This window comes from Silene latifolia, unplaced genomic scaffold, assembly GCF_048544455.1.
Source record: "Silene latifolia isolate original U9 population unplaced genomic scaffold, ASM4854445v1 scaffold_20.1, whole genome shotgun sequence".
Taxonomy (NCBI): domain Eukaryota; kingdom Viridiplantae; phylum Streptophyta; class Magnoliopsida; order Caryophyllales; family Caryophyllaceae; genus Silene; species Silene latifolia.
Genome location: NW_027413163.1, coordinates 13,119,527 through 13,134,238, shown reverse-complemented (window position 1 = coordinate 13,134,238; position 14,712 = coordinate 13,119,527). Strand labels below are relative to the sequence as shown.

At 37.0% G+C, this 14,712-nt stretch overlaps 1 protein-coding gene and 1 long non-coding RNA gene across 2 annotated transcripts; one reads left to right on the top strand and one right to left on the bottom strand.

Annotated features, from left to right (window-relative positions):
- The first annotated feature begins 4,213 nt into the window (after positions 1–4,213).
- Positions 4,214–5,156, top strand: LOC141638222 (uncharacterized). The gene is made up of 3 exons (XR_012542046.1): positions 4,214–4,361; positions 4,730–4,935; positions 5,022–5,156. It is a non-coding gene; the product is annotated as an uncharacterized LOC141638222 (long non-coding RNA).
- A 7,319-nt stretch (positions 5,157–12,475) lies between these two features.
- LOC141638339 (uncharacterized) lies at positions 12,476–13,395 on the bottom strand. Its single transcript, XM_074447741.1, has 2 exons — positions 13,375–13,395; positions 12,476–13,285 (listed from the first exon to the last, which is right to left on the bottom strand). The coding sequence occupies exons 1-2, from the start codon at positions 13,393–13,395 to the stop codon at positions 12,476–12,478; spliced, it is 831 nt and encodes a 276-aa protein (XP_074303842.1).
- Positions 13,396–14,712: the final 1,317 nt, after the last annotated feature.

The following is a 14,712-nucleotide window of genomic DNA, read 5'->3' as shown; positions in this document are numbered from 1 at the left end:
CTGTTCTTGGGCTTTACTTCAAATCTTATTTCCTCTGGTGTTCGTGACACAGTTCGCTATCTGGTTCAACATCATATGGTAAGTACAACTGAACAATTTTTCTTCTTCTACTTTGAGCGTTTGTGCTACTTACAACCCATAGGCAGGCCATGTCCTATTCCATTTCTCTTCTCTAAGTGACGTTGATCCGTTGATGTTTTAACATAATTCGGTAGCTCTTGAGTCTCTTATCAAACGGTTTGACCAACCCAAATACTTATTGCTCCTTCAATTATATGGGCAATTGATTCATCAAAACTGTCTCTTATAAATTTTTTGTGATACAATAGTTGTTTATTCTCGGGGTTTTAGCGAGGTTGTAATGAGTCAGAGCAGAAATGAAAGCATTAACACTGTGGAGTAGCAAATGTTGGTAATTTAAGTGTAATTACCGGTTCATTTTAGCGTATTCAGGTTTGGTTCGTAGATGGGTAAGTTCGTTATAATATAATGTAAGTTCGGGTAGTACGGAGTGTACTCTTGCATAATTGTTAACGAATTTATGGTATAGTTTTCGTTTGAAAGACTATGACGGAGTGGTTCGGGGGCAACTGCCGTCGAAACTTTGACGGATTTTAATTACCGCAACAGGAATGAAATAAGTCGGAATTTGTGAAGAGTTGCATCTCTTCACAAATACATTCCCCTGATCCATCTCATTTCTATATAAATAGACATGGATTGAAGATGTTTGAGATATAGAAAAATAATCTCATCTTCTGCATTATAGAACGACATAACAATCTACACACAATACTTCAACTACTTCTCGATTTTTGGTTTGTGCCCAAAATCAGAGGGACACTGTCTTATCTCAATAGGAAATTCGGTTTAACCCGGGCACAAATAAAGGTCGAATTGTTCTATTAGGAAAGCGAAGTCGATTCGGTGTGGTTAATTATTGTCAATCCTTATTCGTGCAAATCAATTTTCTAATAATCTAATAGAACAATTTTCGAATCGTAAATGGTAAGGAAATGACAATGAAGGTTAACAAACTGGAGAAGTTTGAGGGTGTTCATTTCTGAGATGAAATCTATATGCAGGACGATACTGACATATGGAAAACAGGGAGATTTGGTTTGCGGTTGTTATTTTCAGAATGCATGTTTGTTTATTGCGAGATATATCGTATCGAAACTGGGACAATCAATTCTTTTGCGGATTGACAAATTTGGCGATTTTGGTCATTTTACGATTTCATTGTAAAATGACAAAATGGGCATGCAAGTTGAAACTTTGCGGCGGTGAAGCGGTTCCATAATTTTCTTCTAAGATGTCTCATGCTAATGGTTTAATATGCAATATATTAAATGGTGCAAGACTTGTTGTGCTTTTGTTAGCAAGTTCAATCTTTGAACAATATCACATCAGATAAGTAAAATTTTTATCATAAAAGTTATACATATTTAGTTTGGTAGTTCAATAGCCAATCAACATATTGCTTGGCTTGAGTAATAAGATTGGCTTGTGTTTTTTGTTACATTAATTTGAGAATCAAGATAGGGAGGCATGATAGGGTGAAATCATACTCCACTAGTCTTACTGCCTAACGATGATGGGATCGCTATGCGAAACAAAATCAGAATCTGTAATTTTGGTACAGTTTGAAGTTCGTTACATCGTTACTTGGTTTCAAGCGCTTTGTGGTGTCGTTGGCATTATTCTTCAATGTGAACTATAAGGCGGTTCTTTGCATTTCATGTTTGCCATGAATGTATTGGCAATAAGATCTCTAACTGAAAGACACTGTTAAGATAAGTATACATATACTCCTTCTTACTCTGTTCGTGTTTGGTTCACATTGTCTTTGATATATAACTGGTGATAATGGTTATCATTTATGTAAATAATTATGTTTCCATTTGCTTTAGTATTCTTGATATTCTAAACAAGCATACATGTCTGAATTCAAATGATGATTTAGATAATTAATTTGACTGGTATGTTAATGTAAATTATTACATGCCTTAGCGTGATAAATAAAACTGATTTATTAAATTAATGATGCAAGTAATTTTAATTCATGTGTTGGGTTTTGTTGTTCGATCTGCATGTATAATTCGCATTTTGATGTATAACATCATCCATGATTAGGAGACTTGATGACTAACTATGCTAAGCATGGTGGCAGTAGTTCAATGATTACTCAATTTATCAAATTGTTTTCTAAATGGCATTTTTTTCGTGAAGATTAGTGGGCATGTACACCAAATTTTGATGGAATTGACTAGTTTGAAGTTAATTAATGGCAGAGTATGTTTAATTTTTGATGAAATGAAATCTGATGCTTGGAATAGGAAAAGTTGTTTAATGACTCATATGATGAATTCACCATGTCGATATTATTTTTGCATGTAAAATAGTATTTCTGATTAGATAATTTATTTTCATGTTAAACACTCTTTTGGTGGGTTAAATACTTGGTATGGTCAAAATTAAGTGGTTATACATATGCATTGATTGTTTATTAGGACTAAGAAGAAATTTCTTAGTTGGTATTTAATTTTTTAATGTGAAGAACATAAGGTATTGATTCTATGGAATCAGTGTAATACGGAGAATTATAAATTATTAATATATATACCCTCTCCTTGACATGATACACGGGAATGTAAAGTTGAGCGGTATCATTCAAGTACTTGTATGACTCGATAGTATAGTGTAATGGTCTTTTAGGTGGTGTCAAGTTCCGGAGTGGGGTACATACTCCTCAAAACTTATTTTATGTTAAGTTGGTCTCATTGTAAATATTAAATTTTGATCAAAGGTGGCTTTTTGGATCCTACGTCACATTAAATTTTAATCTAGGTGGCTTTTTGGATCCTACGTGGCTGTCTAGGTGGCGTTTATTTGTCATTTTAGGGTAGCCTTTTAATTATATTTTATAGATTACAAACAAGTGGTATGCTTTTCAAATGTACAATTCATGACATGTAATAAATGCTCAATCCAACATTAACTCACCCTTTTTGGCACCAATGTCTCATAAACATGTTATAATGCAATTTACTACTTGTAGAGGAATAACAATGCTTACCCATTTTTCCACAAGTATGAATATTGCCAAATAATATCATACCATCCACCCTAATTACCATTATTTATGTTATAATGCAACTACCATGATATTAATGCTAATTAATGCACAAATAACATCCATATCATTAAAAATAAGTAGGGAAACCCTACCTCTTATTAATCTTCCACAACCTTTAAGCTAAGGGCTAGAAGTGCTTCTCAATGAAGTCTCCTCCTACATAATCCATAGCTAATTATTAGTTATTACTATAACATACTATAACAATAACAATACTAATTAAGCTCTAATTATCCCATTAATTTAGTAATAACCCTAATTAATTTTCTAAACGACATGGTAATTAATTATGCATTACTAATTAAAGACAAAGAGGACAAGAGTGAACATAATCTTACCACAATCTGAACAAATAGCAAGAGTAAGGATTTGAGAATGAATTCTTCAAGAAGTGTGTGCTAGATCTTGGGGATAAGGTATATGATATTTTTAGAGGTTTTTAGAGAGTGGTAGCGTAAAGTGGTGTTGGTTGGGGGGGTGGCTACTAGTGAAAGAAATTTGAATAGATAAGGCTTTGAGAGTGATATACCACCTACCAACCTCGTGTAAAAAGCTGGACAGCGACAGGTCACTTGATCGAGTGAAGCTCCAATGCAGTGTCACTCAATCGAGTGACGCTGTTTCATAAAATTCCAGCCATTTCCTAGATTCCACTCGGTCCCCCACTCAGTATTTATGAAATTTTATTAAAGTGCGTTGTTTTGTTGTCTTTTGTTATTCACTACCTTGGTCAATCGAAATGGTAACGCATTTCAACACTAAAATAACGAGTCATTTCAAATTTGGTTCAATTGAGTGCGATAAAAAATTTACAGGTTTTTAACGCTTAAATAAATACGACAATTAGTCTTGCTGAAGACGGGTCGGAGCAAGTGACGGGTAATGCCACTTACAAAACGAATAGGGGGGACAAGGTGGGGGCACCTCCTTGTGCTTCCCTCTCTCCTCTATTTGGGTCATTTGTGAGAGAAAATGGTATCCGTCACTCCAAAGTGACGGATACGTGCCGTCACAAATGAGATTTTGGGTAAATACGAGGTGTGATGGAGTCTAATTGAAGTTGGGTTTGACCGGTCTACTGACAGTAAATCACGGGCTCAAAACACCTGCCCCTTTATATTGGACCTTGGACTGTCCTTTGATTCTTGTAGCTCATTTGAGGCCGAAAAAACCCTTTGGTGTAGTAGTGAGAGGACAGTCAAAGCAGCCTAAGCCCCCCACGGTATTAATTTCTCGCTATTTCCATTGTTTCCTGCTTGTTGCTTTTGGTATGATCTGGGCATCTCTTACATTTCAATTTTATTAATTAATGTGGGAATTCATTTCATTATAAAGTATCACAAATTCAAAATTATGCTTACATAATTCATCCATTGCTACTGGTTTCATTGAAGTATGTTACTGTATATGATTTGGGCATTGCTTTTTATTTAGATTCCTTGCAAAAAGTTTGATTCTTGTCGTCTATCTTTTGCTATGTCTCCCATATGCTTTTACTATTGTTTGATAACTTAGTAAAATAATTGATTACAAAGCATATTGTTTATCTTGTGTTACACTGAATTATTCCTCCCCTCTTAAATTTATCAGTAAGTGACAAAATGGTGGAAGATAGTATGGCATCTACTCGCGCTGTCGTGTTCAAGGAATCCGAGAACTTGGAAGGAAAACGCCCAAAGATTGAAGGCTATGATTTTAATCAAGGTGTCAATTATTCAGAGTTGCTAAACTCGTTTGTTTCTACTGGTTTTCAAGCCTCCAACCTTGGAGATGCCATTCAACTAGTTAATCAAAAGGTTGGTACTTTTTTTTTTTTTTTTAAAGAGTGTTATGTCACATTCTTGTTTGCTGTTGTTTTGATTTCATTTTTGTGTGAATGAAGCTGGAGTGGAGGATGGCAGATGAGGAGCCTGTAAATGATTGCACTGAGGAAGAGAAGGATCCTAGCTTCAGAGAATCTACCAGGTGCAAACTGTTCTTGGGCTTTACTTCAAATCTTATTTCCTCCGGTGTTCGTGACACTTTATTCGCTATCTGTTCAACATCATATGGTAAGTACAACTGAACACTTTTCCTTCTTCTACTTTGAGCGTTTGTGCTACTTACAACCCATAGGCAGACCATGTCCTATTCCATTTCTCTTCTCTAAGTGAAGTTGATCCGTTGATGTTTTAACATAATTCGGTAGCTCTTGAGTCTCTTATCAAACGGTTTGACCAACCCAAATACTTATTGCTCCTTCAATTATATGGGCAATTGATTCATCAAAACTGTCTCTTATAAATTTTTTGTGATACAATAGTTGTTTGTTCTCGGGGTTTTAGCGAGGTTGTAATGAGTCGAGCGAAAATGAAAGCATTAACACTGTGGAGTAGCAAATGTTGGTAATTTAAGTGTAATTACCGGTTCATTTTAGCGTATTCAGGTTTGGTTCGTAGATGGGTAAGTTCGTTATAATATAATGTAAGTTCGGGTAGTACGGAGTGTACACTTGCATAATTGTTAACGAATTTATGGTATAGTTTTCGTTTGAAAGACTATGACGGAGTGGTTCGGGGGGCAAGCTGCTAGTCGAAACTTTGACGATTTTAATTCCCGCACAGAATGAAATAAGTCGGGATTTGTGAAGAGTTGCATCTCTTCACAAATACATTCCCCTGATCCATCTCATTTCTATATAAATAGACATGGATTGAAGATGTTTGAGATATAGAAAAATAATCTCATCTTCTGCATTATAGAACGACATAACAATCTACACACAATACTTCTGAATTACTTCTCTGATTTTTGGTTTGTGCCCAAAATCAGAGGGACACTGTCTTATCTCAATAGGAAATTCGGTTTAACCCGGGCACAAATAAAAGTCGAATTGTTCTATTAGGAAAGCGAAGTCGATTCGGTGTGGTTAATTATTGTCAATCCTTATTCGTGCAAATCAATTTTCTAATAATCTAATAGAACAATTTTCGAATCGCAAATGGTAAGGAAATGACAATGAAGGTTAACAAACTGGAGAAGTTTGAGGGTGTTCATTTACGAGATGAAATCTATATGCGGGACGATCGACATATGGAAAACAGGAGATTTGGTTTTGCGGTTGTTATTTTCAGAATGCATGTTTGTTTATTGCGAGATATATCGTATCGAAACTGGGACAATCAATTCTTTTGCGGATTGACAAATTTGGCCAGTTTTGGGTCATTTTACGATTTCATTGTAAAATGACAAAATGGGCATGCAAGTTGAAACTTTGCGAGCAGTGAAGCGGTTCCATAATTTTCTTCTAAGATGTCTCATGCTAATGGTTTAATATGCAATATATTAAATGGTGCAAGACTTGTTGTGCTTTTGTTAGCAAGTTCAATCTTTGAACAATATCACATCAGATAAGTAAAATTTTTATCATAAAAGTTATACATATTTAGTTTGGTAGTTCAATAGCCAATCAACATATTGCTTGGCTTGAGTAATAAGATTGGCTTGTGTTTTTTGTTACATTAATTTGAGAATCAAGATAGGGAGGCATGATAGGGTGAAATCATACTCCACTAGTCTTACTGCCTAACGATGATGGGATCGCTATGCGAAACAAAATCAGAATCTGTAATTTTGGTACAGTTTGAAGTTCGTTACTTCGTTACTTGGTTTCAAGCGCCTTGTGGTGTTGTTGGCATTGTTCTTCAATGTGAACTATAAGGCGGTTCTTTGCATTTCATGTTTGCCATGAATGTATTGGCAATAAGATCTCTAACTCGAAAGACACCGCTAAGATAAGTATACATATACTCCTTCTTACTCTGTTCGTGTTTGGTTCACATTGTCTTTGATATATAACTGGTGATAATGGTTATCATTTATGTAAATAATTATGTTTACATTTGCTTTAGTATTCTTGATATTCTAAACAAGCATACATGTCTCAAATCAAATGATGATTTAGATAATTAATTTGATTTGGTATGTTAATGTAAATTATTACATGCCTTAGCGTGATAAATAAAACTGATTTATTAAATTAATGATGCAAGTAATTTTAATTCATGTGTTGGGTTTTGTTGTTCGATCTGCATGTATAATTCGCATTTTGATGTATAACATCATCCATGATTAGGAGATTTGATGACTAACTATGCTAAGCATGGTGGCAGTAGTTCAATGATTACTCAATTTATCAAATTGTTTTCTAAATGGCATTTTTTTCGTGAAGATTAGTGGGCATGTACGCCAAATTTTGATGGAATTGACTAGTTTGAAGTTAATTAATGGCAGAGTATGTTTAATTTTTGATGAAATGAAATCTGATGCTTGGAATAGGAAAAGTTGTTTAATGACTCATATGATGAATTCACCATGTCGATATTATTTTTGCATGTAAAATAGTATTTCTGATTAGATAATTTATTTTCATGTCAAACACTCTTTTGGTGGGTTAAATACTTGGTATGGTCAAAATTAAGTGGTTATACATATGCATTGATTATTTATTAGGACTAAGAAGAAATTTCTTAGTTGGTATTTAATTTTTTAATGTGAAGAACATAAGGTATTGATTCTATGGAATCAGTGTAATACGGAGAATTATAAATTATTAATATATATACCCTCTCCTTAGCATGATACACGGTTATGTAAAGTTGAGCGGTATCATTCAAGTACTTGTATGACTCGATAGTATAGTGTAATGGTCTTTTAGGTGGTGTCAAGTTCCGGTTCTGTGGTGACTTTAGACACTCTAGTTTGTTTTGAAGAGGAGTGGGGTACATACTCCTCAAAACTTATTTTATGTTAAGTTGGTCTCATTGTAAATATTAAATTTTGATCAAAGGTGGCTTTTTGGATCCTACGTCACATTAAATTTTAATCTAGGTGGCTTTTTGGATCCTACGTGGCTGTCTAGGTGGCATTTATTTGTCATTTTAGGGTAGCCTTTTAATTATATTTTATAGATTACAAACAAGTGGTATGCTTTTCAAATGTACAATTCATGACATGTAATAAATGCTCAATCCAACATTAACTCACCCTTTTTGGCACCAATGTCTCATAAACATGTTATAATGCAATTTACTACTTGTAGAGGAATAACAATGCTTACCCATTTTTCCACAAGTATGAATATTGCCAAATAATATCATACCATCCACCCTAATTACCATTATTTATGTTATAATGCAACTACCATGATATTAATGCTAATTAATGCACAAATAACATCCATATCATTAAAAATAAGTAGGGAAACCCTACCTCTTATTAATCTTCCACAACCTTTAAGCTAAGGGCTAGAAGTGCTTCTCAATGAAGTCTCCTCCTACATAATCCATAGCTAATTATTAGTTATTACTATAACATACTATAACAATAACAATACTAATTAACCTCTAATTATCCCATTAATTTAGTCATAACCCTAATTAATTTTCTAAACGACATGCTAATTAATTATGCTTTACTAATTAAAGACAAAGAGGACAAGAGTGAACATAATCTTACCACAATATGAACAAATAGCAAGAGTAAGGATTTGAGAATGAATTCTTCAAGAAGTGTGTGCTAGATCTTGAGGATAAGGTATATGATATTTTTAGAGGTTTTTAGAGAGTGGTAGCGTAAAGTGGTGTTGGTTGGGGGGTGGCTACTAGTGAAAGAAATTTGAATAGATAAGGCTTTGAGAGTGATACACCACCTACCAACCTCGTGTAAAAAGCTGGACAGCGACAGGTCACTTGATCGAGTGAAGCTCCAATGCAGTGTCACTCAATCGAGTGACGCTGTTTCAAAAACTTCCAGCCATTTCCTAGATTCCACTCGGTCCCCCACTCAGTATTTATGAAATTTTATTAAAGTGCGTTGTTTTGTTGTCTTTTGTTATTCACTACCTTGGTCAATCGAAATGGTAACGCATTTCAACACTAAAATAACGAGTCATTTCAAATTTGGTTCAATTGAGTGCGATAAAAAATTTACAGGTTTTTAACGCTTAAATAAATACGACAATTAGTCTTGTTGAACACGGGTCGGAGCAAGTGACGGGTAATGCCACTTACAAAACGAATAGGGGGGACAAGGTTGGGGGCACCTCCATGTGCTTCCCTCTCTCCTCTATTTGGGTCATTTGCGAGAGAAAATGGTATCCGTCACTCCAAAGTGACGGATACGTGCCGTCACAAATGAGATTTTGGGTAAATACGAGGTGTGATGGAATCGAATTGAAGTTGGGTTTGACCGGTCTACTGACAGTAAATCACGGGCTCAAAACACCTGCCCATGTATATTGGACCTTGGACTGTCCTTTAATTCTTGTAGCTCATTTGAGGCCGAAAAAACCCTTTGGTGTAGTAGTGAGAGGACAGTCAAAGCAGCCTAAGCCCCCCACGGTATTAATTTCTCGCTATTTCCATTGTTTCCTGCTTGTTGCTTTTGGTATGATCTGGGCATCTCTTACATTTCAATTTTATTAATTAATGTGGGAATTCATTTTATTATAAAGTATCACAAATTCAAAATTATGCTTACATAATTCATCCATTGCTACTGGTTTCATTGAAGTATGTTACTGTATATGATTTGGGCATTGCTTTTTGTTTAGATTCCGTGCAAAAAGTTTGATTCTTGTCGTCTATCTTTTGCTATGTCTCCCATATGCTTTTACTATTGTTTGATAACTTAGTAAAATAATTGATTACAAAGCATATTGTTTATCTTGTGTTACACTGAATTATTCCTCCCCTCTTAAATTTATCAGTAAGTGACAAAATGGTGGAAGATAGTATGGCATCTACTCGCGCTGTCGTGTTCAAGGAATCCGAGAACTTGGAAGGAAAACGCCCAAAGATTGAAGGCTATGATTTTAATCAAGGTGTCAATTAGTCAGAGTTGCTAAACTCGTTTGTTTCTACTGGTTTTCAAGCCTCCAATCTTGGAGATGCCATTCAACTAGTTAATCAAATGGTTGGTACTTTTTTTTTTTTTTAAAGAGTGTTGTGTCACATTCTTTTTTTTTTTTTTTGGTAAAATGTGAGTGTATAAATAAATGAAAGTGTCAATTACATACTAGAAAGGTTACACTTTATATAAAATTTAAACTTCCTAACCAATCTATTTCATGTGTGTTCATACTTCTCTTGTCCCTTTCCCTTATTCTCTTCTTCATGTCCTTGCTGATCATGTTTGCCAAGCTTAATGGCCTCATCAGAACTTGCTCATATCTGCATTTGTTTCTTTGCTGCCATATTTGGTACATCATACTCATCACTAGTGCAATCTTCACCCCTCTCTGAACTTTCAGTCCCGGGTTATGGATACACCAATGCAAGAGGTCAACCTCAGGAAGCTTTAAACCCGTATCATTCATTACTGCCTGTAGGACTCTCCTACTGTAGTCACACGCAAAGAAGAGATGCTGCTGCGTCTCTTCTTCTACCCCACAGAGAGCACACTGCCCGTCTACGTCCATCCCAAATCTCATAAGCATGCTATTTGTATGCAACGAATTGTGAGCAAAGAGCCATCCCATAAATCTGTGCTTAGGCAGACTCCAGTTATTCCATATCACTTTAGACCAATCCACCTTGGGTTTTGTGCCTCTAAGCCACTCATAGCATCCCTTAGGTGTGTACCCAGAGGGTTGCACAAGCCACGTCCCCTGCAGATACCCAGTTGCCAGCAGTTGCTTCACTCTGCAAATCCTCCTCCACACCCAGCTGGAGTTGCTGGTTGGCTCATACTCCTGCCATTCCCTCCCCTTCAAGTAATTAGCTTTCACCCATTTCACCCAAAGGGACTCCTTGTCTGTAGCTACCCAGTTCACCAGTCGTCCAACCATAGCAATGTTCCATAATTCCTTATTTTTAAGTCCCAAACCTCCTTCATGCTTTGGTCTGCAAATCGTATCCCAAGCAACAAGTGGAGAGCGCCTATATTCCGTGCTACCATCCCATAAAAAGTTCCTGCAAGTGGCTTCTATTCTCAAAGTGACTCCCTTAGGGAGGACAAACACAGACGCCCAATATAAATGCAGTGTATTCAGGACATGTTTAACCAATGTTAGCCTTCCTGCATACGAGAACTTCCTTGCACCATAACTGTAAATTCTGTTGCATATCTTATCCACTAGGCATTCACAATCCTTCTTCTTGAGTCTAGTAGTTTGTATAGGCATCCCTAGATACATGAATGGCAACTTGCCCTCCTTAAAACCAGACACACTCATGAAATCATTCTTGAGCTCGGAATGCACTCCATTAAAATAAACATTGGACTTCTTTGGACTCACTTGAAGTCCTGATGCTTTTGAGAACGAGGAGAAAGATTTAAGCATAAGAATCATTGATTCAGCATCCCCATTACTAAACATCAAGACATCATCAGCAAACATTAAGTTAGTTACTCTCAATTGTTTGCATAGAGGATGGAACTTGAACTTGTACTTGGTTGCAGCATACATGAGCATTCTGGTCAGGTAGTCCATGCATAAAGTGAAGAGTAAGGGAGATAATGGGTCTCCTTGTCTCAATCCTCGCTTAGCAGGGAAAAACCCAAAGTTTTCACCATTCAGAGCAAGAGAAATAGATGGGGTAGTAATGCATTGCAGAATTTTACTCTTAAAACTCTCTGGGAACTCCATAAGGTCCATCAATTGTTCTACGAAACTCCATTCTACAGTGTCATAAGCCCTCTGCATATCTATCTTGAGCATGCATCTAGGGGTCATAGCAGGTCTCTCATATAGCCTGATCAAATCCTGGCAAATTAAAATATTTTCCTGTATACTCCTTTCCTGTATGAAGGCCCCCTGGTTAGTGTGAACAATATCAGGGAGAACACTAGCAAGTCTAGAGCATAATAGTTTGGATATGACTTTATAAACAACATTGCAGCATGCAATGGGACGAAATTGGGTCACATCCTTAGGTCTTTCACATTTAGGTATGAGCGTGAGAGTAGTAGCATTGAACTGTCTTAACAGTCTCCCTTTCAGGAAGAAATCTCTTACTGCAGCCACCACGTCCTTGCCAATTTCTCCCCATGCATCTTTGAAGAACCCACTTGTATACCCATCAGGGCCAGGAGCTTTGATGTCTGGAATGCTAAACATAGCTTCCTTTATTTCTTCTCCTGTAACTGGTCTGAGTAATTGAGCATGATGCTCACTGGTGCATTTCTTGCCCTGGTTAATAATACTCCTATGGACTGGTTTAGTAACCTGACTAGTCCCCAGCAGTTTCTCATAGAATTCCAGGAAGGCAGATTGAACCTGTGCACTCGTATCACAATTCTTCCCATTCATGTCCTCAATCTCATAGATCTTATTTCTATTCCTCCTCTTCTTAATCATACTGTGAAAGTATGAGGATCATCCCCATCTTTTATCCATTCACCTTTGGCTTTCTGGTGAAAGAAACTTTCCCTGGCACTCTGTAGTTCCTTGAGCTTGTTACTAGCCTCATATTCATGAGTTCTCAAAGTCACATCTGTTGGATCAATGCCCAACTTGATTTGCATCTCCTCAACCTGTTTTTCCAGTGTGCCAGTTGTCCTCTCAATGTCACTGAAGAGCTCCCTGTTCAATCTTTTTAGACCTGGTTTAAGCTGTTTAAGATTTTTTGCCAATTTAAATAGGGGTGTCCCAATAGTCGTGTGATCCCATATCTCATTGACAAGGGGGAGGAAATCCTTGGACTTGCCCCACATATTGAAGTATTTAAAACTCCTATTACCCTGCATAATCTTACTGCTCTTCACTATACAAGGTGTATGATCCATCATCCCTTCAGGCATAAAGTGAGCATACATATCTGGGAATTTGTCACACCAAGCCTTATTAATCAAAAACCTATCCAATCTGCTATAAATCCTCTCCTCAGATTGTTGTTTGTTGTTCCAAGTGAACATAGACCCTACAGCAGTGATGTCAATGACTTCACACTCAGCAACACACTTTCTGAAAGGCTCCATCTCAGCCAAAGATGTGGCCCCTCCAAATCTCTCATTAGACGTTAGAACACAATTAAAGTCTCCTGCAATGGCCCAAGGGCCTGCTACCTGCTGTGCTATCTTTCTCAGATGATCCCACAAGGGAGCTCTCTCATTTATCCCATTGAAGGCATAAACAAAAGTTAAGTAAAAGGCACATCTAGAACCCTAGGCATCCACCTTCACATGTATAAATTGAGCATTGTATTCAATAATATGCACCCTAAACCTGGCCGGTTTCCAGAGAATCCAAATACGTCCACCATTATGAAATCCATTATTTGTAGTCAAGCTCCACCCATTATTAAAACTGTTGATTGCTTTGTTGAAAGCATTCGACTTAATCTTAGTCTCCAGCAGACCAAAAAGCCCTATATCTTTGCTTTGTAAAAATTGATTTATATGCTTCTGTTTTCCTACTCTATTCATACCCCTCACATTCCAAAAACCTAAACTATCCATGGGAAACAATAGGAGAGGGTGCAGTACCTTGAGCTGACTCAGTCTTCTTAGAAGGGGAAACCAGTGTCTCCTTGTAAGAATAAGCTCCAAAATTCTCCGTGCTATTACCACCTCCACTCCTCTCCTGTCGTTGCATCTTAACCAGTCTCTTTTTTGGTGTGGTGAACCCTTCAGCATCTATGTTAACAGGTTTCTGCACTGTCTGCACTGTCTTTGTGACAGCTGCTTCCACCCCTGGCTTTGGTATCATAGGTTTCCATACTTTCTTAATGTGTTGAGCCCCTTGTTTCTTTTGTTCACCTCGTTTACACTGCTCCTGTTCATGTCCCGTACCCTTACATTTGATGCACCTTATTGGTTTCCATTCATACTCTACTTCCACCCCATTCACTATTCCCTTCTCATCTTTGAATTTAATTTTCTCGGGAAGCTTTTGATCTATCTCCATTTCCACCATCACCCTTGCATATCCCAATCTCGTTATTTCCACTGTGGCTCCATCACTCTTGACATACTTACCTATTATCCCTGAAATTTTAGGTAGCCCCTTCCCCCAGAACTTCAGGGGAAGCCTATGTAATCTGATCCAGGTGGGAACCATTCTCACATCCTCTTTTGTCATCGCCATATCTTTCACCCATTCCTTAACAATCAATGGCTTATTGTCGAACATGTAATATCCTGACTGTAACACCTTATGCTTCATTTCCATTGTCTTGAATCTTACTAAAAACACCCCATTATGCATAAATGAAATCTTGTCAATATTGAACTTCGTCCAAATTCGCCTTATAAATCCCTCTATGATCTCCCATGGTGGGTTAGCACCAAGGATAAAGCATACCACTGCTTGGCTCCAGTACTCAATCTCCTCCTCAACATTCTCTTCCTCTAGCTGTAGCATTTCAGTCTCCCCTATGCTTACGCTCTGTTCATCCTCCTGTTTCTCCTCTATTTCCTTATCCATAACTTCCTGACTTCTCTCCTGTGTTTCAGGCACTATTGTATTCTCATCTTCATCCTCTTCTCTTTCGGATTCTACTGCGTCCTCCTCATCCTGCTCTTCTCTTTCAGACTCGTCTTCATCTTCATTTTCTATATCAAGTTCAGGGATACCAATTAGTTCATTCATG